This window comes from Natrix helvetica (genome assembly GCF_964273705.1).
Source record: "Natrix helvetica genome assembly, chromosome: 6".
In the NCBI taxonomy this organism is placed as follows: Eukaryota; Metazoa; Chordata; class Lepidosauria; order Squamata; family Natricidae; genus Natrix; species Natrix helvetica.
Window position 1 is genome coordinate 215,427 of NC_138553.1, and position 24,789 is coordinate 240,215.

The window sequence follows — 24,789 nt, forward strand, 5'->3', positions numbered from 1 at the left end:
CCTCAAAATTGCCTTTAAACATTATTTTGCTAAGTATGGAAGGAAATTTTCCCAGTGCTGTGGAATTTGTTGATGCAAAGTTTGTAATGGCTAAAAGGCAGTGAACCATTTCCAAAAGGGAGGGAGTAGAAAAGGAAGGAAAGAAACCCAGCGTCCTTTAAAGGCAACAGCCACAATCTGAGCATGGTGGCCACCCCTTGGAGACTCGTCTTGCAACTGCCTGGACCCCCTGAGGGGCATCTCGGAGAGGAATTACAAAACGTGGGTCTACTCGCCAGCTGCTCACTCCCCTGCCATCAGTCCCAGCCTCCGTTTTACTTAGAAGTCCCAGGAGGAGGAGGAGGAGGAGGCATTTGCAGCTCATTAACAGCAACCAACCAGTGACGCCAACTGCCTGGGACAATGGAGGCTGCCCTTCACTGGCCATCATTGGTCAGGGATGCTTTGAGACCCCCACCCCGGCTCAACACAGAGGGAGAGTGGAGGACACAGATGGCCCAAGGCTGACATACCTTAGAGCAGGAGTTATGGGAGAGGTGGATGAGAATCAGGCAGCTGCAAGGGGAAGGAGGAAGGTGAGAAGGGTCTCCAGCCCAGGACCCACCCTAACCCTCTGGGACCCAGGGGAGGGGAAGATGCCCACCTGGAACAGGAGAGATTGGAGGCCCCCGAGGAGTCCTGGCCTGCCTGGGGCCAAGGCTGGAGGAGAGCCTCGCCACTCAGGGGCCCTCTGCTTAGGACCATCAGGGCCAGAACTACCAGGCAAGGGAGCAACCTGGGAGGCAAAGGGAAATCTCTGGGGAGGGGCCCTGGAGGGCCGGGGACACCACCACCCACCGGCCATCCTGCAGGCTCCCTTGCACTCTACCTACCAAGCCAGGGTATAGGGCAGAGCCAGCTGGAACCTGGGGCAGCAGGAGCTGTCCTCCTGGGAAAGAGAAATAGAGTTGGAGCACCAACAGAAGGATGCTCTTGTGGGCATGGCGAAGAGGAGCGTTGGCCTTGGGAAAAGGCGGCAGAGGCAACCCAGCTCCCATCTAAACTGGAATGCCAGGCACAGTCTCATCCGCGGGGCTCAGGCAGTTCCTCGGAGACACACGTGCATGCATGTACACAGGCGGACAGACAGACACCCTTAATAGGGACTTCAGAACTGGAGATGCAGGGAGCCCAGGTGCCACAAGGGCTTTTGCCCAAGGGTGGGGCCGACTGGCTGGGCCCCCCTCCTGCCTAGGCTGTCCTATCTGGATGAGGTTGGGGGGGGGGGGCAGAGAGCTGCTCTCAAACTCCCTCTCCAGCCTCTGCCCATCCACATCCTCAGGTAGCAAGTCGGCACAGGGCTCCAGCAGCAGCAGCAGCAGGGCGAAGGAAGTGGGAGGGGGAAGAGTACTGGGGCTGCACCCCAGAGACCCCCATACCTGAGTCACTCTCCAGCCTCTGACCGCCCAGTTCACTTCACAGGCGTAGACCAGCACCATCAGCAGAGAGATGGCGTAGAACATCTGAGGGGCAGGAGGGGAGGCAGACGTGAGCTGCAACAGAGGCGGCTCCCTGCGGAAACCTCTCTTCCCTAGGCTTCGGGCTCTTAGGTGGGGCCAAAGAGGAGAGGAGGGAGTGGTCCCCAATCTCCCACCCCACCCGTCCAGCCCCAGTATGAGGAGGCAAAGGGATCTTCCCTCTGCCCGGCTGGAGGACTCGGGACTGACCCACCAGCCACCCTCTCCAACACGGACTGGGTTCCCCCCCCCCACACATATAGACCTGCCACCCCAACTCTGCCACCCCAGAGTTACCATGCCAAACATCCGCCCGTACAGGCAGAAGCCATGGGCCGCCCCAAAGTGCTGGCTGGGGAGGAGGTGGATGGCCATGGTGGGGATCAGCACCGCAGCACCCAGGAAGTCAGCGAGTGAGAGGACGACGAGAGGCCGGAGCTGTGGACAAGAGACAGATCAGAAGCCTCATCCAGCCAACCAGCAGGCAGAGCCGCCCTCCTTTCTGTGCCCCTTGCAGCACAGCTTCTGTCCAGGGGCGCTCACTCTTGGCATCCAAAGCGGGGCTTCCCGAGCTGCTCCAGCCTTTTCCCACAGCCGAGGCAGCCTCCCAGGTCTGGATGGACAGGGCTTCCGTTTCAATCTCACTCGGGAGGGGGGAGCGGAATGCAGCTACATTTGGACAAGGCAAACATCTGCAGGGGAGCCTGCCCTACTCCCCTAGGGCTGGAAGGGACCTTGGTGGCCTTCTAGTCCACCCCCCACGCCCAAGGCAGGAGCCCTTATACCTTATGCCTTTCTCAAGTGAAGATACCTCACCATTTTTTCAAGGAGCCCCTGTGTCTGTCCTAGCCAGCTGTGCCAGTCTTTTAGCAGAAAACCAGGGCTGCCATGTCACTCAGCTTGGGGCAGCAGCCTCAGCCTGTCAGGGTTGGCGCTGGCTCAGTCACGGAGGCAGAATGGCCCCGTGGTTAATAAAAATGGACCCATTCCCAAAAGAGGCCCTGGGCACGCGGCTGGTCTGACTCCCCTATACCTGGCAGTGAATTGGGGCTGTCTGTCTCCGGGGGCACAGCGGGCACTGTTGCCCTTGCAGGCATTTCTGCAGATGGCCTTCCCTACAAATTAGCTCTCCAGGTGGAATTGCTTGTGCATTAATCGCAGGGCTTCGGCCTCCGTTTTTGGTCCTCATGGCGTTTTACCACACAGCATCAGAGTTGTGTAAATGAAGCAGCAGGAGAGAAAGACTGCGAAGGGAAAACGGGCAGCCCTTGGCAGCGGCCCTCAGGGACAGGGTGGCTTCCTCCCAGGGCAATTCAGTTGAGGCCACGGCAGAGATTGGCATCGAACTTTCAGACGTCAACCGAAGTGTAACAGGCTATCTGGAAAACTCATTTCACCAGCCTGGTTAAAGACCTACCACCTGCCAGACTTGGCTTCATTGAGGTTGGTGTGTGTGTGTGTGTGTGTGTGTGTGTGCGCGCGCGTATTAACATCTTGCATCAACCCAGCCCGCTTGTCTTCTAACTCAGTACCCTGTGGGGACCCAGAGAAAGAGTGAACTATAAGGCAGGTTACCAAACCCTGGGCGGCCATTGGGGGTCACCCATCAAACCTGGTCACAGCAGCATTGTCTTCGGCGGACGGCCATGGCCAGAATGGAGCCACTGCCAAGCAGGCTGAAAGAAAAACCCAACGGGATCAAAGTGGGCTCGGCTGCCGCCGCAGATCCACCCAAGCTGGGCTTTCCCCTCCCTCTTCCCTCCAGTCAAGTTTGCCTTGGGAGCAGGCAGAAGTCCCAGGACTTTCCTCTTCCACCCCCACCCCCACTTAGCATCTATCAACCATCTCCCTCCGGCCCTGCACCCCAGGAGGCCTACCCAGGTACAGACCCCACAGGAAGGGTGGGGGGTCAATCGCAAGTGATGTGAGGAGATAAGACTCCCGCTACCCTTCCTCCTTCCCAACCCTGCCCTGCAGCCCATGCCTTTGACCTTAGACCCTACTAGGCACTCCTCCCACAGCAGGAAGCCTCCGCTGGCTGGGTCGCACCCAGGCGCACACCCTCCTCCTTCGCAGGGGAGCCAGATGAAGGAGAGAAAGTTAATTTGTCCCATGCTTCCCACACAGAAGGCAGGACCAGACCAGACTCAGACCCGGGGTTTATTGGTTCTCGAGGCTGCTGGAGACGGGGAAGCCAGCAAGGAAGTCCCCTGTCCCCTGGAAGTCCGGCAGGGGAGTTTAGCCAGCCCCTCTGCTCACCTGAGGGAGAGGGTCACCAGGTAGATGCACACCAGAACCAGGATCTTGAGAAGAAGCAGAAAGTTCAGGAAGCGGCCATCCAGTCCAAACCAAAGCCCCCACCCCAGAAGAGAGGGCCCACCAGAACTGGGCCAGGTGCGCCCCAGGGAGTTCCCCTCGGCACGGGCAGAGAACAGGCCGGGATCATCCAGTTTACCTCTCCCCAAAGTCTGCTGGCCGGCTACACCAACCCTGGCAAGCCTTTCCCAAGGCTGCGCAGCCACCCCATCTCCCCGCAGGAGCCCACCTTCCTAGGGCCTGGATCATCCTGGCTTTTGAAAACCTCTTCCCATTTCTAACTTGGTAAAGAATTTGGACTTGCACGAGGAGGCGGTGGGGTCCAACTGATGAAGGTGCCATCTAAAATTGCACTTTTCCTCTCTGGAGCCACTTCACGCTGAAAATCCATGGCTTCTGAAGTGCCACCACCAGGGTTCCCCTCACCTGCGCCCTGAATGCCTTCTGAAGAATTTGGCATTTTCTCAACTAAATCTGGCATTAGGTTCCTATCTCCAACCTGTGAACCTCATTTTGAGTATTGCCTTTTAGGCTGCTCTCTCACTGGGTTCTGCATCACCAGCAGATCTAGAGAACCTTTCCCCTCCCAGTCCTCCATGGGAAGAGACAGTGCCTCTTCCCAAGGGGGGAAGCAGAGGGACGGGCTCTTAGGGTCAGCAACACTTTCTGCTTAATGGCCAGCGCACTCCATCGGCTAGCTAAGCAGCACCTCACGGGGTGCTTCACCAAACACTTCCAGAGTCTACTTCCAATACTCTACAAGGCAGCTTAGCCAATTAAAAGAAAAAAAGGGGGGGAAATTCAGGTTAGTTTGCAAACTGATCTGCAATAAAGCCTGCTTTCCTTTGGAGGCCCACGGCTGCCTGGCTCTTACGGTCCCGGGGTTTTTGAGAGCTACGGAAACTGGTGGAGAGCAGGGAGCAGCAGGCGGCAGCCGTTTTGGAAAGGTGGTCCTGCCTTCCCCAGAACTCCTCCACTCTTGGGCACAGCGAGGCCAGCTGACTGCCCTGGAAGAACCTCCCCACCCCCACCCACCCACCCACCCGTGCAGTGCCAGGGTGGATGTGGGCTCCTGGCTGACCTTGGCAGCCAAAGGGAGGGAACTGCTGGCCGAGTGGGCAGGTCTTGTAGCAACCTGGCCTGAGAAAAGGCTGTGTGAATGAAAGGGAGGAGGAGCTCTGCCTGCCCGCAGTGGACGGGGGAGGTCTTGGAGCTCAGTAAGGTGAGGGGTGCCCTGGCTGGCCCTGCCTAGGCCAGCCTGGCTCCCCATTCAACGCCAGGGTGGGTGGGTGGAGTGACCTGCATTCCAAACATCCTAAAGGCACAAATCCACACGGTTCTTAGGCTTTCTTTGGCCAAGCCAGCATCTTCCAGACTTGGCAAAATGGGTGCCCTCTGCCCTCCCCCAAACTGCTGCCTCTCCCTAGGAATGGGCTCAGTCCCCGGAGGGCATACCTGGTCAGCCGGCAGGGTCAAACCACGTTTGCTTTCCTCGGCCATGGGGCTGTTGCTGCTGCTGCTTCAGCTACTGACCTCGCCCTGTCCGCTCGGGCACTCCTCCCTCTCAGCTGAGCTGTTTTGCGCAAGCACCCCCCTCCCCGCCCCCCCAAGACTGCCCCAAGGGCACCTGATGACAGCTTTGCTGCTCCCTTTCCCTAGGGCCTCACCTGGCTACGTCCCTGAGCGAATACAAGGGGAGGGGGTGGGCTTCTCAAGGCGTCCCTGCGGCCTTCAGCTGCCTTGCCCTGCTGACCCTCCTCTGGCTCCCCACCCCCTCCGCCGGCCCCACTCTTTCCAGCAGACACTCAGGGCTCTCTCTGGCTGGCTCCCTGCCTGGCCTCGGCAGGGTTTGGTCCCATCAAGAACACGCCCGGCAAGCTACCCTCTGGATCAAGGCTGCAGCCCGGCCCACCTTTGGCGCTAAACCGTCAGGTTAAAAAGCCCCCCAATGGGAGGGAGGGGGAAACAGTGCCCACATTTGGCCCCTGAGCCCGATGGGTGAGAGGGGAGTCTGCCAACCCCTCCCTCTCAATGGGTCGCTGCTTCAATTCAGCCACAGGCTGTCTTGGCACCGCGTAACCAGCCGTCAGGTGAACTTCCACGGAACCATTCAAGCACATTCCCCGCTAGGCCTTTTGGAAAATACCGGATGCGAACTGAGCCAACCAGAAGGGGCCCTAAAACCTGTGCAGAGTTAGCCTAAGCCCACCCTCCTCCCTCAGGAGGCCCCTTCCCCAAGTGACCCCTCTCAGCCACAAGGGCACCAGTGGGCAGCTCCTTCAACACAGGCCTACCAGCTGAGTGGCAGTCCTGGTTTGCCTGAGGGCCTTAGCAGCAGCTCCACTCTGGCGGGTGACAGGGAGCGATGACAACAGGGCAGGCTACCCAAGCACAAGCCACTCCCAGGGGGAGGAAACCTCTGCCTGGTGGTGGGAGAGCATGGAGAGGCAGGGAAAGCAGGCAGAGCTGGGATTCTGGATCGTGTCGTCCCGTCCCCCCCACCGCCTGCTCCTAGCCCCACTCGAGGTCATGTGAAATCTTAGCATCTTCTGGCCCAGAGTGGCTGGAGAAGCTCACCAACCCCTCCATGGACTGTGGCATCTCCATGCCCTGAGGTGGACAGCAGTGCTTGAGGGAACACTTGGGGCCTCCGTTTGAAGGCCGGGATCTGTTTCAAGCCCAGGCACTCACAGGAGAGGCTTCAACTGCCGATGCTTTATTGGCCAGCTCGAGAGTCCAGAGGATTTCCCCCGTCATATTTGGCACAAACATTGAAACAAACACTGGCCAGACTCCTGAAAGGAGCCCTTTAAAAAGAACAAAGACCTCAAATTGAATCCCTGCAGCCCCAGGGAGGCCCTACATTCAGGCTGGAATCTGACCTGGGAGCCCTGGCTGGTGCTGTGGCCTCCCCATCCAACGGCTAGGAATGGCCACTGCTTGCTCTGAGGCCAGAATGGGGAAGCCAGCCACATTATGAACCCAACCCTCTCATGGGGGGGGGGGTGTTTCATCTCTTCCCTGAAAGCCACCAGCTGCTGCTTCCGCCCACGTGGCTCAGGACAACCTGTCTCTCTTCTGGGCTGAAATGCAAAATAGTCAATATGGCTGTCAGGGTTTGCTGGCGTCCTAGCAAATCTGTCAAAGTCAGGAACCTGTAGAAAATGTTCTTGAGATACTCCAGGTTAGCTCCCTCTCTGCTCTGGTCCCTGAAGGTCTTCTGAATGTGTCCCTGGAGCAGAGAGACCTCCTCTCGGTGCTTCTCTCCTTCCTCCAGCAGCTTCTCCTGCAACTGGTGAGCCTCCATCTCCAGCTGGTGCTTCTGCTTCTTCAGGGCCAAGACCTCCACTTCCTTCCGAGCCAGCTGCTCCGTGTACAGCAGGAAGGTGGGCTCATTGGGGGCAGGGAGAGGCAGGGTCAGGGGCTCCAAAGCATCATCACCCACCCCACTGTCACTGTGGGCGCTGCCGCTGCCACCATTAACCGGCCCTGTGGCTGCTTTGGGGGCCTGCAGCCCTAAGGGCAAGGCCAGGACCCTCAGTTGTTGCAGCTCCTGGTCCTTTTCTGCCAGGATGGCCAGGGCCCGGTCACGCTGCTTGTGCATCTCCTCCTCCAGCCGGAGGGCCTTCTCCCGGCCCACCGACAGGCATTGCTCCAGCTCCTGGCGATGGAGCTGCTGGAGGAGAGCCACTTCTCGCCGCTTGGCCTCCAGCTGCTCCTGGTGCTGCTTGGCCTCCGCTTCGCAGGACAGGCGAAGGGAAACATACTTCTCCTTCAGCTCTGACAGCTGCTCCTGGCTCTCCTCCAGCTCCTTGGCCAGGTTTCCATCCTTGGCCGATTTGCTTTTCAGGACCACCTGCGCCCTCACCTTGTACCTCTCAAACTCCTCCTTCAGCTGCTTGAGCTCCTGTTGATAGTAGCCCACGGTGGCCTTCTCACCGTCCCCAGACTCTGCATCCTTCGGGGGTTGAGCCAGGCAGAGAGCCTCAACGTCCCCCACGAGAGAGGGGGCATGTTCAGCGGCCACTCGCGCCAGCTCCGTCAGCTTCTCCACTTTGTCGCTCAGCACGTTGGCGTCCAGGTGGCTATCCTCCAGGGCGAGGCCCACAGCGGTGTGGCCAGAGGCAGCGATGGCCAAGGTCTTGTTCTCGAGGTCCAGCTGGACAACACGGTCCTTCAGTTTCCGGATGGCAGCCTGGTCCTTCTGCCTGGCCTTCTCGTAGGCGCCCAGCAGCTCAGACATCTCGGAAATCCGGGCCTCCAGGGCGGCCCGGCGCTGCTCTCCCATCCGGAGGTGCTCGTCGGCTTGGGCGGCCTGGGGGGGCAAGGAGGAAAGGCTGTCACTCCCGCCCGCGGGAGGGGAGGGGAGGGGAGGGGGTCCCCGCCGCGCCCACCTTGCCGGCCTCCTGCAGCAGCTGAGCCTGGAAGTGGCCCCGCAAGCTCTCCAGCTCGGCCCGCAGCTCCCGCGGCTCTTCCTCCAGGCCCAGCTCCGCCTCGTGCCGCCGCGCCCGCTCGTCCTGCAGCAGCCGCTGTAGCTCCCGGAGCATGTCGGCGTGGTCGGCCTGCTCCTGCGCCCGGTCTCGCTGCTGCGCCGCCAGCCGCCCCCGCGCCTCCTGGGCCTCGGCCTCCAGCCGCTCCCGCTCCGCCCGCGCCCCGCGCCGCTCCGCCTGCCAGCTGGCCTCCAGCCGCGCCTTCTCCCGCGCCAGCGTGGCCAGCGCCGCCCCCAGCCGCGCCTCGGGGCCGCCCCCAGCCGCCTCGCCCTCCGCCGCCGCCGCCTCCCCCGCCGTGCCCTCGGCCGCCGGCCCCGCCAGCGCCCCCAGGCCGGCCTCCAGCGCCGCCCGCTCCGCCAGCAGCCCCTTGTGAGCGCGGACGAGGTCCCGCAGCCGCGCCCGGTACTCGCGCAGCTGCTCCTCCTGCGCCGCCACCGTCGCCAGCAGCTCCCGCCGCCCCGGACCCTCCGCCGCCGCCTCCATCGCCCGCGCCCCACGGCCCCCACGGCGAGCCCTCACGCGCCTGCGCGGGCCCGCCCCCTGGCGCGCGGTGGCCGCCGGGAGGGAATGGGGCGGGGTGAAGCCGGTGACGTAACCGGGGATACGGGACGCCTCTCCTCGCCCCGCCCCTCCGCTGGTTCCACCTTCGGGCTGGGAGCCAGCGGGGGAGTGGGGGAGGCGCCCATCCCGGCACGTGGGGCGCAGCGACCTCCCTCCCGGTCCCTGCCGCGGGGCGAGGCCGGGCAGCAGAGCTGGGCCGGGGAGAACCAGGTGCGCGATGGGAGCCGGAGAAGCGGCCAAGGAGGTCCCGGGCATCCCGTGAGCCCGAAGGGGAGGCAGCAGCTGCAGGAGACCCAGGAGATGCGCTCCCGGCTGGGCCAGCGCATCTCCCTCCGGTGTAGCGTCCGACCTTCCAGGAAGCCCCGGGCAAGCCGGAATGTGACCCGCAGAGAATTCCCTTCCTAGGCGCTGCGGGGGCCAGGAGGACGGAGAAGGCGCCGGAGCCTGGGCAACATCGCTGCCGGCGCAGAAGGCCCGAGGGAGCTGGGATTCCGGGGCTCGGGCGGCGCCTCGGGCATGCTAGCTGCGTACGGAGGCGGCTCTCCTGGGGGCAGGAGGTGGGAAGTAGGCGTGGGGGGGGGCTCGGGGGATCGCACAGTGGAAATGGAAGCTGAGGAGGAAGGCTGGAAGCGCAGGGCTGCTGGCTGAAGCAGCGCTGGAGAGCCGTCGGAGGAGGCCCCGTCGCCAGCTTCAGGTACTCCAAGGGCCGCCAGGCGGAATAGCTGTGGAAGCTCCAGCGGGAAAAGGACCCTCCGTGTCTCCTCAGAAGCCACCACCACTCAACCCCGTTCAGTTGCTGAGTTCGCCCATTTTCTGAATTTCCAGACAGCCCCGAGTGAGAGGGTCAGTTGGGCAGCCTGCCAGACTTCCTTGGGAGAGCTCAGGCCTTCTCTGCAAGCATCCAGGATCTTTGGATTCCCTTCCATTCCAGGGCCGCCTGGCCACAAGTGCCGATTTGCCCCGTGGCCCAGAGTAGAATTACTGAATGATACTGCCCTGCCACCTCGGCCCCAGAGTGCAGGCCGGCTAATGAGCCTGGGGGTTCTGGGGAGGGGGGAGGGGCTCCACTGGGAGGGAGGGCATCCCGTTTGGGAGTGCGGAGGGCAGTGGGAAGCCAGGCACTTCTTCAGTGCCCGCATTGTGAGGTAACCAGGGGGTCACAAAGGGCAGAGCTGCCGGGGGCTTCTAGCCCTGGAACGCTGGGAAGCGCCACCCGGAGGGCTTGCCTGGGCCCACGCGCCAGAGCCTGCACCCAGTGAGACCCGGGGGCGGGGAATCTGCCATTCCTGCTCTGCTCTCCCTCATGCAGATTGGGCTCGTCAACTGGACAGGGGGGTACCTCACCTGCGAGTGCTATGGGGATGGTGTCAGTGTCTTGGGGAGCTCGCTGGGAAAGAAACAGGTACGGAGTGAAGGAACCGCCAGCCCTGATGGCTGGCCCTGGGGGCAGAGGGAAGGACTGAGCTCCTTCCGGCAGTGGGAAGGCAGCCTCCCTGGCAGCAATGCTTGCTCCCTGCCTGGCATCAACCCCCACTGCCTGGCCCCTTTTGCTCCAACGTCCACCGGAGGAATTAAAAGGGGGGGATGTTTATTTTCGTTTGTTGAATTTAATTATTTTGAATTGGGAGGAGACAGCTGCTTTCCATTCCTTAGGGACCTCCTATGGATGCCTTGAAGTTTGTCCCTCCCCCCCACCCGCAGCCCACCCTCACGGCAGGGAGAGCCTTGCTGCTGCTGGCAGGCGTCTCAATAGGCAGAGGGGTTCCTCTGAAGACCCTTGAGGCTCCTGGGTCAATTTTGGGGTGTAGAGCTAGAAGAGTCCCACCCAAGCAGCACTGTGAGGCCGGCATCCCCAAGCAGATGCAGGGAAGGGGACCCTCCCTTTGGGCTTCCATGGAGCTGAGCTGGTTGGGAGGAGGAGCCAGTTCACCTGCAACTAAGATGGAAGAGCGCCAGCCGTGGGCTGGAGCCGAAAGCAAGGGGGGCTGGGAGAGGCCTACTCTCCTCTCAGCTGGGTGGCGGCTGGGAGCCCCTTTGCTGCTTGTTCCCCACCCTCAACAGCAGACCCACAAGAGGAGAGCGATTGGGCTTTGGCTGGCTGCCCAGCGGGGCCGGTGACTGGCCACTTTTGTTCTCCCAGACCTGGAAGCTGTGGGTGACCACAGAGCAAGGGAAGCAGGACGTGGTGGCACTGGTTGGGCATCAAGGGCAGCCCCTCCTGGTGGAAGCGGATGGCACGGTGCGTTGTGGACAGCCAGTGACCCAAAAGCAGAGCCGGTTTCTGCTGGAGGTCCATCCGAGTGGGGCCTGGACCCTCCAGCAGCTGGAGAGCCAGAAGTTCCTGGAGTCTGATGGGGAGGACGTCTTCTGTGTGGCCCGAGGCCTGACTGCTCACCACCTGTGGATGCCTCAGCTGGCTGAGCATGTGCACGTGGTCCTCTTCAACCCCAGCAGCCAGCTCTACGCCCGGACCGACCCGGAACTGAATCGGGTCTGGGTGGATGCGCCCGTGCCCTATCTGGAGGAATGCGGCTTCCTCCTGCGGTTCCGGAAGGGGACCTGCCACTTGGAGACCTCCACCCACCAGTTTGTCTCCAGAGCAGAGAAGCTGGCCACGGTGCCCTCCACGGAGACGGCCTTCCACCTGAACCTGAAGCCCGGCTGCCTGGCCTTCCTCACGGACATGGAGGGCCACATCTTATACCCGCAGGGCAGCCGGGGGCTCCTCTGCCTTGGGGACCACCCAGAGGAGGGCGAGGAGTGGTTTGTCATCAAGCGGTGCCCACCATGGGTCAGTCTGAGAACGAGAGCCAATAGATTCGTCAGCATCATTTCTGGCAAGTAAATCCCTGCTTTTCCAGCCCAGGAAATAAACAACTGCTCGGAGAACAGAGACTCGTCCCACCCTTACCTGGCCAGGTCACTACAAACCTGAGCCCCTTCAGAATTCAGGTGAGGATAGGAGGAGGGCTCTCCTGCCCCCAAATGCTCTGCCTTGAGTTTGGCTGCTGGGACCCCAGAAATATCTCTGCTATCATCATTGCCTTCCGGCATGCAGGGGAGCTGCCCGTGAGGAGGGTTTGGAAGCTGCAGCTGGTAGAGAATGCAGCGAAGTGGACAGTTCATGGGGCCTCTCAGATGGCCCATGTGACACCACTGCTCATCAAACCCAAACTGGCTCAGCCCAGTGGGGTCACCTCCTGCACTAGCAGAAAGGGCCTACTTTGGATCCCACTGGCCAAGGAGTTTCAGTTGGCAGGGTCCGGGAGAAGAGCCTTTTCTGCTGTGGCCCCCATCCTTTGGAATATTTTTCCATCAGAGGGGAGGTCCACTTCCGCACCCCTGTCCTTCTGGAAGAGCCTGAAAATCTGGCTGCGCCACCTGGCCTGGGGCCCTACCAGAAGTCTGCTATATTGGGATAGAGAAGAATTGCACCCACAGGCTGCCCGTCATCTTAGTTTTTAACTTTTAACTTATCTATTCAGTCGTCCTAACTGGGTTTTTTTAAGCACTTGTTAACGTTATATTGTAAGCCACCCAGTGTAGCTGTATCAGTGAGATGGGCAGCATAGAAATGTAATAAACAAATGAATAAGGAAGGCTTCTCATTCAGTGGTTCTCAGTTGCTTTTGGAACAAACTGAGTAGTTGATTAGCAAAACTCCTTCCCCTTACGATTCTCATTCGCCCTCGCTCTCTCCTCAGACTCCGAAGTCTACGCTGGTCCTAAGCAGCTGAGCCCAATGTCCACCTTCCTCTTTGAAATGGATCCCAACACCCAAACGGTGCAGTTAAAAGGTGTCCATCACAAGTACCTGGCTCAGGTCAGTCCCCTTGCTGCCGCTGCCCCATCCCCACAGCAAGTGGGAGGTCAGGATGAAACCCCCAGGGAGATCCAGCACTGGACTCTGGGCCAGGGACGGAGACCGGCCTGGCAGCCACCCACCAAACACGAGCAAGTGGGGATGAATGCTAGGCCAGAAAACATCCCCACTTGCGACACCCTGGGGAGTCAGCCTGAGTCATTGGGGGTGGGGGGTTGAGCTGGGCTGAGAAGGAATAGCGGAGGAGCAGACATAGTCCGCCTAGGGCAGAGGGGCTTCCTCAGGTTGACTAGAGTTAGACGGCCCTGCTTGGGCTTGACACGGAGCGAGGCAACCTGATGATAATCCAGGCTGTTTCCGGCCTCTCCTTGGCCGTCTTGGGAGGTGGGAGGAACCGTTCCTGACCTTTTGAGGCCAGCTTTGGGAGAGCCTGCCTGGCTCCCATGGGGTTGCTTCTGTCCCCCACTCAGCACTTAGCACATCTGTGGAGAAGCCTCCCTTCTCTTACTGGCTGCGGGGTGGGGGGGAATTTCTCCCTCCATCTCCCTCTGCTCACACAGTGGGACCTGCCCTGCCTGGCCCAGGCCAGCCCCAGGAATGAGTCCTCGGATGCCACCCTCCGAGGGAGAGCAGATCCTGCCTGCTGCCCTCCAGTGGGGCAGGGCTGCTGGAAAGCTTTCAGTAAGCATGTCCCCTCCTGACCGTGGCATTTCCCCTCCCCAGAGACCGTTCCGGAGCGTGCTGGCCAACGGGGCAGCCAAGGAGGCAGAGACTAGGTTCCAGGTTCTCTGGCATTACGGGAGAGTCTTCCTGAGAGCTCCCGGGGGCCGCTACCTGGGAACTCTGCCGGTGGGGCTGCTGATAGCTCGAGCCACGCACCCAGGTAAGGAGGACCTGTGCCTTGAAGCAAGCCCAGACCTGCATGCCCTTTCCGGCTGCTCCTGCGGCCCCTCTTGGCCTTGGAGGGGAGGGGAGAATTTGGCCAGGGAAGGCCTCCAAACTCCCTCCGGTTCCAGTAGCCCCAGCCCCAATCACTCCCACCCGCCTTCCTCAGCTCCATGGGGCCCACTCGCTCACCCTCCCCAACCTGCTTCTCACACAGCCTCCCCAGCCAATTCCACCCCTCTCGCCCTTGGCACCCTCAGTGCCGCCGCCTCCCCCCCCCCCCCCCGGCATTTTTCCTCTGACCGGTCGTGGGGAGCTGGTAGGGTGCCGCCTGGCCTAACCGTGGTGGGATTCAGTTGAAGGTGGCGGCACTAAGCGAGGGGAGGCAGCAAGGAGAGGAATCCCCTCCCGCTTTCTTTTTTTTTTTTAATAAAAAGTTTTTATTTTAAAACAAACAAAAATATACATTTAAAAATATCATCAGTTACATATCTATTTAGCATGTCGTTTGGTGACAAACATTTGTGCATCACCGCTTTCAATTACATATAGAATCCGTAGTTATTAGCCCAATATATATTAGTACATTGATTATCATTGTAAATCATATATTCCATTTACTCTTATAATTTCTTCCTTTTGAACATGTATTCTAAGGATTAAATTCATATACATGCTCTGTCACATCATTGTAAATCTATTAAATAGTAACATATCTTAATGGCATCATCTATCTTATTTTAATATTTCTTGCAGTATATATAAGAAAAGGATTCACCAACCTATATTCCCCTCCCGCTTTCATTGTGAATCGTTACACACACACACCCGCCCTCCGTCTCGCCATTTCCAGGGTCTCTGCTTACCAGATGGCTCCAGCAACACCTGAGCTTCTAATGGACTTGACTTACCATGGTTTGTTTAGTGACCGTTCAAAGTTATAACAGCACAGAAAAGAGAGACTTGTGACTCCCCACCCCGACAAGCGCTGCTGCATCTCAGCGTTGCGCGATCGAACTTCAGGGGGAGCCAGGGAATTTGGGCAGCAGGCATCCAAGGGAAGCCAGAATAGGCGCTGACAGGAACTCCTAGCTTTGCCTGAATAAGCAGGTCTTCCATGCCGCCACACTCCCAGCGCCAGCGGCGGCGGCAAAGGGAGCCCGGCGAGCGCCCTGTGGTAAAAAGGCGGGAAAACAGGGAACCGCACCCGCAGCGGCCAATCACAGCACAGATCGCCTCACGCAGCAGCCATCAATCAAACACCACTCTGCCCTCTGGCTCCCTGCACGACCCTCCAGCCGCTGAATTTGAATTTCTTAGCGAGAATCTTGGGCAGCTACTCGCATATATGACGGTCGCCGTGCCCCCGGGGTCACTTGATTCCCTTTTGTGACCTCCTGACAAGCAAAGTCCTTGGGGAAAGTCAGATTCACTTAACAATCAGGTTACTAACTTAACAACTGCAATGATTCACTTAACAAGATTGTAAAGTGGGGCAAACCTCACATTGAATGACTGTCTCCCTTAACAGTGGTAATTTGGGCTCAATGGTGGTCGTAGGTCGAGGACTACCCGTATTAAAAATTCAGGTATACATTAAGAAAGCAGAGTCAAACATCAGCACAAGAAATGGTGTTTTTTTTTTACAATGTTTGTATTTATTAAATTGATATGCCACCCACTTTGCTGTCCATAAAGTGATTTGTTGTTTCATTAGCAAATTTTGGAGCCATCTTCTGAGGGGGGGGGGGGGGATTCTGTGTAGGCCGGAGAGGGAGGGGGTGTTTTTGATGCCCACATGCAGCACCAGCAGCTGAGCTGCTGGGAGCTTCCGGGTGCCCCCCTCCCCCCCGGCACTGTGCCAGCCCCCCCCCTCCCCCCCAGGCACTGTGCCAGCCCCCCCTCCCCTCCCCTCGCCCCCCCCCCCCCCGAAGGCCAGAGGGAGCCTCCGCAGTCCTTTTCTGCCGCAGGGCCCAATGAGGAGTTTGTGCTGCGCTTTGCCAATCGCTCCTTCCTGGTGCTGCGTGGGCACTACGGCTACGTGGGCAGCTCCCCCTGCCGAGAGACCCTGCAGGGCAATCTTCTGGAGCCGGAGCCTGTGGAGATCCTGCCTTGCAAGCACGGCGTCTACCACCTCCAAAGTAAGTGGCGGTGGGTCCCCCCTCCGCTTCACAGGGAAACCCTCGGGGGGGGGCTTCCTCCCCAAAGAAGCCAGGCCAGCCTCGGGGGCTCCCTTCTGTCTGGCTGCTCCCCGGCTGATCACCTCCTCACAGAAACCCTCCTGGTCTCTTTTGGAGCCCTCGCAGGACAAGCGTCTCAGAAATACACTCCTTCCTGCCGCCTCCCCCACCTTGAAGCCAGAGGCTGCTGATGGGAGAGACAGGAGACCAGCCCCTTCCCCTCCCTCCCTCCCTCCCCCCCCCCGCTCTCTCCCACAGGCCGAGGAAAGAGCTTTTGGTCCCTGACCCCAGAGAGGACCTTCAGTCCCTGGGGGAAGTTTGCCTTGAACTTCTACCTGGAGATCCAGGGGAACAACCTGCTGGCCATCGTAGCCCCCAATGGCTACTACGTGCGGGGAGACCGGGATGGTTGCCTGGTGGCTGACAGTGAGCAGGTCGCCCCAGACTGCCTTTGGGAGTTCTAGTCTAAGAAAGGTAAGGAAGGCCAGGGACGTTCCTGGGACGGGGGTGGGGATGGAGGGAGAGGAAGCGGTGGCCCGCCTACCTTGCTCTGGGGGGCCTCCAGGGCAGCTCCTGCTTTCCCTCTTCCCTCACCCGTGGGGCATTGCTTACTTTCCCTCCTTGTCCACAGGCCTTGTCTGAAAGAAGTGCCCCGGCCGAGCGGCTGTCTGTCTATCGGGGAACACCCTCTAGGCGCTCCGCCACTATTTGTCCTGATGCTTCAGTGGAGGCTGCCTGGCGGCTGAGGAGGAGCTTGTTGCTCTCCCCATGAGCCAAGGGGGCCCCCTCCACGTGCCTCCGAAATCCCGTGGGGAGCCACTTGTGAGCTCTTTGCACCAATGAAGTGGCTTCACCCCTTTTGGGCCCCTGTTGTGTTTTCTTTTTTGCCTCCTGACTTTGGGGAGTGGGGCAGAGGCCTCTGCCCCGGGATTACATGGGGGTGGGTGGGCTTCCAGGGGGCTGTAAATGAATTCAAACCAGGCTGGTTGCTCTGCCTGGGAAGCAGGGCCACACTGGGAAGCCCCCAGGCCTTGCGCTTCCCAGCCCAGCTTTACAGCCTGCTTGGGTGCTGCTGGTCCAGAGGAGGAAAGGAAGGATCCTGTGTGGGCAGGGCCCCCTGCCTCCTACCCAGACGCCTAGGCTTTGCCTTCCCCAGCGCTTGGGGGGGGGGCGGGGCGGTGAGAAGGGCATCCAGGAAGCCGCTGGGCCTCTCTCCTGGCCTGGGAAGGAGGGTCAAGGGCTACGAGCACTATTGGAAAGGGCGGGGCCCATTTTCTCCCCCTTTTCCCATGGGAAGGGGATTAGGGGCAGTTGTCCACTCCCCCTCCCCTTTAGCTTGTTTTTTCTGTTTGGCAGAATCTGATCCTCCCCACCCTCAGTTTCCATGCCTTAAGAAACCCCATGACTTTGCCTTCCCAGTGGCCCCATCCAGGCCTCTCATTCCCTCTGGGTTGCTCTCCTTCCTCTGGGGGTCTCCCACCATTGCCGTCATTTCCCCATGTTTGTCTTTCCTCAGGCCCCTCCAACCTCTTTCCCTGTCTCTCCATGCAGCAGCCACCGCCTCTTGTCTTGAGCTGCCCCACCCTCCCTCTGTCCCTCCTTTGGGTGGGCCTCCTCCTGCTTCTCTTCCAATGGGCCTTCCAATGGGCCTGCCTCCTTTCCTCCTCCCCCCTTCATCTCCCCCCAACCCCTTTCTGGACACTGCACAGCAACTGCCCGCCCCACCTTCGGTGCAGGGCTCCATCCTTTGGGAAAACCCCATCAGGCGGGATTTTAGTTGGGCATAAACGGACTTCACTCCCCTTTTCTAAGTGAACTTTCATTCAAGAGTCCCCATTTTTACTAATTCTGGAATATTCCGGGTGACCAAATGGCCTTTTCTGCACTATAAGCAGAAAACATCATTCCGTATGCACCCAAATTAACCTACAATTTTACCTTCCTGCAAATGTTCCTCCAGGCCTTCAAAATCAAAGAATGGAGGGTTTTTTTGTCCACAATTCCTCGGAGGCTCTCTTGGGATGGGTTTGCTTTCCCTGCTACCCCCAGGCCAGAGGAGGGAAGTTTTGGCTTCTCCCATCGGGAGGCAGAAACCTGGAACAGCCCAGTCTGCCCTTCCCTCTCTGGAAGAAAAAAATCAAATGAGCTCCGTAGCTTTCATTCTGTCCCTTAGAAGCCCAAGCGGCTCCCTTCAAGTCAAGACTGCCCTGGGAGGACCTGCTCACCGAAGCTCCTTGCAGGGAGGGCGCGAGGCCGGCCGAGAGCCCCCGCGCGCCAAGGTCGCCGCTTCCCCCAGCCCGCAGGGGCGACGCTGCGCACAGGCCTGGCCTCCTTTTGGAAGGGAGGAAGCGAGCTGCTAAAATGCCAACGCTTCAGGCGCCCCACCGGGGAATCGCTGCGGGGACCCGCGTGCGAGGGCTTTCCTGGGAGCCGGGAGCGGCTGCGGGCGGTCTGGGAAGGCGGGACTCCGCCCAGCTTCGCGGTCAGTCCAAGAGGTGCGAACGCTCCCCGCGGAGTTGGGCCGGCTGCTGCTTCCGGGAGAGAAGGCGGCGGAGCGCTGCGCTCGGGCGGCGAGCCTGCTTTGCGGCCTCTTCGAGGGGCTTCCCCTGCTCAGGCGGCGGAGGACGGCGGCTGGCTCCTTGTCGCGGACGGAGAGCCGGAGCTGAGGCGGACGCCGGGAGGTTGCGGCTCTCGCGCGGCTCTTCCCTCTACTGGAGCGCGCCGCCTTTGATCGCCCGCCCCACCCCTGTTGGCAGATGGTGGAAGCCGGGCACCTCCGTCCGCTGCAGGGGTAGAAATGCTCCCCCCCTTTTAACCCCACCCCGCTTTCCCAAAACGTGCTCAGGCCTCTCGCCGCTGTCCCGCCTCAACTCCACAACCTCTCAGACGGTCGGCCTTTCGGTTGCTCCGCGTCGCTCTTTCATTCAACGGCACCCAATAGAGACTCGGCTTCTCTCTTCTTTGGCCGGACCTCCTCGCAGCGGCCGGTGACCCAGCCGTCAGAGGCTTTTGCCCAGGGCCATCGGTGGGAGGGTGCCAGGGCAGCCCCGTCAGGGTCAGCAATCCACAGCTGGAGGAGCAGGTGTGGCTCGTGCCCACCTACTTAGCCACAGAGGGCTACAAGGAGGCTGCAGACTTGGTGCCGTGGTGGGCAGCCGCCATTCACACGCAGCCCCTGGGAAGAGATGGAGGAGGAGAAGGAGCTGTGCTGTCCCACTGAAGGCTGTGATGGGGCAAAGAGTAAAAGCGGCCTCCCACCCACTGTCCTCCAAGACGGGCATTGACTCAGACAGTGGCAGCACCTGGGGTGGGCATTAAGGCTCCTAACAGTTGCTGTTGGCCAGCTGGTGGCAACTGACATGTCCTCCGTCCATGTGCCACCTTCTCTTTCCAGACAGGGGCACAGGCCTATGGGTAGGGTCCTGCACCAGCCTCTTTCTAGGATTGGTGGGTCTTTGTTGCAATCCTAAGTAAGTACCTGGGGTTGCAGGTGTCAGCCCAGAACCCGCCTGCTGTGCCCGTGTGGCTTCCCGTCGCCATCTCGCTCTCCGATTGGAGAACCAAACCTAATCCAAATAAAGACAAAGGGGATCAGATGAGGGCTTCTTCCTGCTTGGGAAATGTGCCCCCCCCCCACAAACCAAAGGAGACCCTTGTCCAGTTCAGCAGTGCAGGAGGGGCCTTCCTTGACTCACCCTCAGGGTGGCTTCAGGCAATCCAGACTGCCCAGCCAGTTTTGCCCGGGCGGCTGCTTCTGGGTACTGGCTTCTCTGGAAAGCTGGAAGAGGGAGTGAGCAGGTCAAAGAACAGCCAGGGGCCCGAGCAAGCCAGGGGCCCTTGTCCTGCCCAGCGGCTGCAAAGGCCGAGGCCAGAGGTTTGCAGAGGCCACATCACTCTTGGCTCCACAGAAATGTGATGTGATGGCATCCCTTGCAAGATTCCTTCTCTCCCATCTGCATCATCCATGCCTTAAAAGCAGGGGGTCTCCAAGCTTGGCCACTTTAAGGCTTGTGGACTTCAACTCCCAGCCAGTCCTCAAGTCTTAAAGCTGCCAAGCTTGGAGACCCCCTGCCTTAAATGATCTCAGGGCTGCTGCTCTATTTTACATGTCTATGAAGCTCTTCCTGAGATGACAGGACCAAAATTGCCTTTGAGGTGCTGCTTCTGGATGACCAAGTGCCGTTACCCCCCCTTCCCCAAAATTCAACTAATCTGGTTTGAGAGACCCTGCCAGATCTTCTTCCCCCATCTCCAGAAGCACCTGGGCATGTGAAAAGAGCCTTTATCAAAGAAGCCTTTACCTCCAGGTGAGAGGGCCCAGTTCTTTGAGGTTGGGGATGTCAGAGGGCATCAGGACATTTATTTTAATCTAGCCTAAAGCCATTATTTTAATGACTTTTATTTTGTGGCTTTGCAGTAATCAATTTCCTTATTTTAGTCTGCTGTGTTTTGTTACCTATTATGGGAGAGCTTCAATGGCAGCATTAGAAATCAAGCAAAAGAAGATGGCTTTCTAAAGTGCTCCCCTCAAACCTTTGCCCCCTCCCTGGATCCCCCTCCTTCGATGCCTTTCTGACTCACCACTCTCCATGGCCTCCAGCTGCTCCTTAGAGAAGACAGTCCTGCGCCGAGTTTTGGGAAGCCCAGCCGCCCCTGCTGACCGGGAGGAAGATGAGCAGGTGGGAGCCTCTGCCGAATCCCTCCTCTCCCCTTCTCCTGCCAAGAGGGGATCTGTGGGGGGTGGGGAAGAGGCAGGGCAACAGTGGGTGCCTTTACAACCAAGGAAACTCCGCTTATCACAGGCAACAATGCTTCAGGTGCATGGCCATGGCCCTGGTTGCACCTATGGATTCCATAGGATAAAATTAGACATAATTTGCTTACAAGAAGTACATATTCAACAAAGAAATGGTCACTTATTAGTACAACCAAAACTTGGAAAAAATTTACTTCCTTGGCAGACTGTAAGAAAAGAGGAGTGACCTTTTATATTAAAGATAAAATTCCAGCGAAACAAATTTACACAGATGAAGATGGAATAATTTTAATGGTGGAAATTATGGATAATGCAAGGAAAATACTCTTAATTGCAATCTACGCACCTAATGAAAAACAGGATGAATTTTATAAAAAACTCCACTAGAAAATTTTTGACTTAGACTATGCTGATATTTGTATGATGGGAGACTTTAATGGCATTATAAATCAGAACATGGATCATAAAACCCACAAAACAATAAAATCAAATAGAAAAACACTCCCGAAATCCTTCTTCAGGATGATGGATGAAATAAATCTAAAAGATGTCTGGAGAGAAAGAAATCCTACCAAAAAACAATATACCTTCTATTCAAATAGACACTTATCACTCTCTAGGATTGATATGATTTGGGCTTCAACGGATTTATTTGGCAGTGCACAAGATGTGGAAATTGAACCAAGCATTTGGGCGGACCACAATCCAATGACAATAAGATGGAGACTGCAAAGAACAAGATCTAGATGGACCCTAAACAACATGATATTGAAAGAGAAAGACTTTGTAAAGAAAATGGAAAAAGAATTGACTTTCTTCTTTAAAGAAAATAAAAAAGAAGATACGTCCTTGCAGAACCTTTGGGACACAATGAAGGTCTTTTCTAGAGGTTTGATAATAGACTATACAAGAATGAGAAATTCAAAGAAAAGACAAATATCTAAGGACTTAGTTAAACACAAAATGGACTTACTGGAAAAGGAGGAACTGGCACAAAAAATTAGAGGAGCTAAACAGAAATATTTTGAAAATGCAAACAAACCAGGTAGATGGTTGACATATAAACTGAGAAAGGAGAGAGAGGCCAAGAAAATACAACAACTAAGAGATGAATAAGGACAAATGCACTATGGAAATACGGAAAAGAAGAAAATTATACAGGACTATTATGCTAAGTTGTATGAACAAGATAATATAAAAGAGGAAGAAGTTAAACAATACTTACAAAATGCCAATCTCCCCCAAATATCAAACGATATTAGAACTATATTAGAAGGTAAAATAACACTGATGGAGTTAACTGAAGCTCTTAAAAGACAAAATAATTGGAGGGCCCGGGGACCAGATGGCTTACCTGTGGAATTTTGCAAAACACTAGAGGAATCCTTGGCTCTTCCACTGTTATAAGTTAGGAACGAACTAATGATTGAAAGTAAAATACCTAACTCATGGCTGGAAGCATACATTACATTGCTACCTAAAGAGGAGGCAGACCATACGCAAATTAAGAACTATAGACCTATTTCCTTGTTAAACTCAGATTATAAGTTATTTGCATCTATACTGGCAGAGAAACTGAAAAAAATATTTAAATGGGTTTATCCACCCGGCCAAAATGGTTTTCTACCAAAGAGACAAATTAGAGATAATATAAGAACGATTTTGGACACCTTGGAATATTATGAGGCCCATCCTAAAAAGCAAATGGCTTTGATGTTCCTCAACGTGCAGAAAGCCTTTGATAATGTGAACTGGTTATTTATGATACAACAAATGGAACAAATGAACTTTGGCAAGAATTTAATTCAAGCTATGCAAATGATATATCACAAGCAAACAGCTAAGATAATGATAAATGGAGAACTGACAGATCCTATTGAAATAAAAAGAGGTACGAGACAAGGCTGCCCACTATCACCGCTACTTTGTCTTTACGTTAGAAGTTTTAAATAGTAGGATCAGAGAAGAGGAAGAAACAAAGGGAATGACTATTTAAAAAGAAGAATATAAGTTGCAAGCATTTGCAGATGACTTAGTCTTCATTCTTGAGGAGCCACTTGAATCTGCACCTAAATTGATAGGAAAAATCGAGGAGTATGGAAAAGTTGCAGGCTTGAAAATAAATAAAGATAAAACAAAGATTTTGACAAAAAATATACCATCAAAACAAAAAGAAGAATTGGTGGAAATTTTGGAAATGCAAATTACAAATAAGATTAAATACTTGGGGATTTCCTTAACAACTAGATGTAGTACCCTTAAAGAAAACAATTATCTTAGATTGAAACAACAAATTGCAACAGATTTGGTGAAATGGGAAAATCTTCAACTATCAATGATTGGGAGAATCTCAACAATTAAAATGAACATTTTATCTAGAATCCTATACTTGTTCCAGACAATCCCAATTAGGTTGAGGAAAGGCTATTTTGAAGATCTAAATAAAATGGTATTGAAATTTATATGGCAGGGGGAAAAAGCAAGAATAAAACGCAAAGCGCTGCAAGATGCTAAATCAAGAGGAGGGTTGGGCTTACCTGACTGGGAGCTATATTATCAGGCAACTAGTCTGATGTGGATCAAGGAATGGATAATGTTAAGAAATGCTAGGCTTTTGAACTTAGAGGGTCATGACTTGTTGTTGGGATGGCATGCATTTTTATGGTATAAGGGAACTAAAGCACATGGTTATTTTAGAAGGCATTATATAAGAGAGGGTTTGTTATTAAACTGGGAGACGGTCAAGAGGTTACATTATTTAAAAATTCCAGTCTGGATATCAACCACTGAAGCTTTATTATATTCAATAAAATATAAAAAGGAACAAACAGTTAGATATACTGAATTATTAAATACAGAGGGTGAACTCAAATCTATACAAGACTTGAAACAGGAAGGTATTGAAGTTAATTGGTATTCAGATGTGCAAATACATTCTAGATACAATGAAGATCGAAAAAAGGAGGGTTTTTATGATAAAATGACAACTAGATAAAATCTTAACAGGTAATGATGAAAAAGTAATTTAAAAACTCTATGCCTACCTATTAGAAGTGAAATTACAGGAAGAACAAGTCAAAGAAACTATGTTAGCTTGGGGGGAAAACTTTGGACATGAGATTGATTTAGAAAAATGGCAAAAACTGTGGACTCAAAACTATAAAATGACAATGTCAACTGCATATAAAGAGAATTTGTATAAGATGTTTTACAGGTGGCACTTAGCCCCAACGAGAATAGCAAGAATGTCTAAGAATAAATCCGAAAAATGCTGGAAATGTCATCAGACGCCGGGCACATATTACCACATGTGGTGGACTTGTACTGAAGCTAAAAGATACTGGGCTATAATCCACATGTGGCTGGAGAAAATGATACATAAACACATAGACTTAAAACCAGGTTCCATACGATGAGGACACAGATGGATCTGGTGATGGGGTGTGTGTGTGTGTGTGTGTGTGTGTGTTTGTGTGGTTGCAAAGGATGGATCTGCCCAAGAATTGGCAAAATTGCCTCTTCAGCATCTTGTCACAACCCCCCTGAAGGATCCCAGCCATTGATTTTGGGGGGGGGGGGTGGAGTTTGGAGACTTTTAAAGGCAAAGAAGAGCTCTGGAGGCACCATGGGAAGCACGGGGTACAAATGGGGAAAAGCCCAGAGTCCCCGGGGACAGCCAATTGTTTCCTGAAACAGCTTGCTATAAATATTGGATTTCATCTTTGTTTAATCTGCTGGGATCAACTCCGTCTTACGGTATATTTCTCAGTATTCATAAACTTACAATATTTCCCTAGAATCTTGTAGTCTACGGGCGATAGTTTGAATTCCATCCCCATTTCTTTAAAAAGAGTTTTCCCCTCTGATCTATAGCAGATCAGTACCACCTTGTGGCTCGTCTGGAGCAAAACAAAATTTCTGATTTTTTTAGTGGTGATTTGCTGATTATCAGCAGTTTTGCATTTTAGTGTCTAATGTAAGATGGAAAATTTGCCTCTGAATGTGCAAGTGATTGGAAAAAAAATAGTTTTTCTCTGACACAGTTTACATTTGCTCATCTCTGTTGAGATTAGTCCAAGAATGGAAGAAAGAGTCATCCCACACCTGCAAGCTACACAGGCAGGACTGCCTTCCCATTGCCAGGAGCGAGCCAAGATTCTCTCTCTGCCACTGACCAGGCAGAAAGAGGTGGCAGCGGGGCCTCCAGGCTGCTCACTCAAAACGGGAGGGAGGGAGAATCCAGACTGGGAGCTCCTGGAAGGGAGATTTTAGCCCTCGGGAT

At 55.7% G+C, this 24,789-nt stretch overlaps 3 protein-coding genes across 3 annotated transcripts; 1 reads left to right on the forward strand and 2 right to left on the reverse strand.

Moving 5' to 3' along the window:
• Positions 1-101: 101 nt before the first annotated feature.
• Positions 102-5,407, reverse strand: LOC309394704 (uncharacterized protein). The gene is made up of 8 exons (XM_081958206.1): positions 5,268-5,407; positions 3,756-3,799; positions 3,109-3,172; positions 1,794-1,934; positions 1,419-1,502; positions 873-928; positions 644-775; positions 102-555 (listed from the first exon to the last, which is right to left on the reverse strand). Exons 1-8 carry the CDS (start codon positions 5,310-5,312, stop codon positions 417-419), a joined length of 705 nt encoding a protein of 234 aa, XP_081814332.1. The 5' UTR covers positions 5,313-5,407; the 3' UTR covers positions 102-416.
• Positions 5,408-6,507: 1,100 nt separating this feature from the next.
• GCC1 (GRIP and coiled-coil domain containing 1) lies at positions 6,508-8,809 on the reverse strand. The gene is made up of 2 exons (XM_081958305.1): positions 8,207-8,809; positions 6,508-8,127 (listed from the first exon to the last, which is right to left on the reverse strand). The coding sequence occupies exons 1-2, from the start codon at positions 8,783-8,785 to the stop codon at positions 6,823-6,825; spliced, it is 1,884 nt and encodes a 627-aa protein (XP_081814431.1). The 5' UTR covers positions 8,786-8,809; the 3' UTR covers positions 6,508-6,822.
• A 1,162-nt stretch (positions 8,810-9,971) lies between these two features.
• On the forward strand, positions 9,972-17,044 carry FSCN3 (fascin actin-bundling protein 3). The gene is made up of 8 exons (XM_081958661.1): positions 9,972-10,265; positions 11,004-11,704; positions 11,884-12,010; positions 12,519-12,686; positions 13,410-13,569; positions 15,542-15,712; positions 16,010-16,225; positions 16,383-17,044. Exons 1-7 carry the CDS (start codon positions 10,167-10,169, stop codon positions 16,213-16,215), a joined length of 1,632 nt encoding a protein of 543 aa, XP_081814787.1. The 5' UTR covers positions 9,972-10,166; the 3' UTR covers positions 16,216-16,225; positions 16,383-17,044.
• Positions 17,045-24,789: the final 7,745 nt, after the last annotated feature.

Coding starts and splice junctions, on each gene's coding strand:
- LOC309394704 (XM_081958206.1), bottom strand. CDS start 5,312: ATGGCCGAGGAAAGCAAACGTGGTTTGACCCTGCCGGCTGACCAG. Junction 3,173..3,755: donor CTGGTGACCCTCTCCCTCAG/GTGAGCAGAGGG, acceptor TTTTTCTTTCAG/CCTGCTTGGCAGTGGCTCCA. Junction 776..872: donor CTGCCCTATACCCTGGCTTG/GTAGGTAGAGTG, acceptor TTTGCCTCCCAG/GTTGCTCCCTTGCCTGGTAG.
- FSCN3 (XM_081958661.1), top strand. CDS start 10,167: ATGCAGATTGGGCTCGTCAACTGGACAGGGGGGTACCTCACCTGCGAG. Junction 10,266..11,003: donor GCTCGCTGGGAAAGAAACAG/GTACGGAGTGAA, acceptor TTGTTCTCCCAG/ACCTGGAAGCTGTGGGTGAC. Junction 15,713..16,009: donor CGGCGTCTACCACCTCCAAA/GTAAGTGGCGGT, acceptor TCTCTCCCACAG/GCCGAGGAAAGAGCTTTTGG.
- GCC1 (XM_081958305.1), bottom strand. CDS start 8,785: ATGGAGGCGGCGGCGGAGGGTCCGGGGCGGCGGGAGCTGCTGGCGACG. Junction 8,128..8,206: donor TGCTGCAGGAGGCCGGCAAG/GTGGGCGCGGCG, acceptor TTGCCCCCCCAG/GCCGCCCAAGCCGACGAGCA.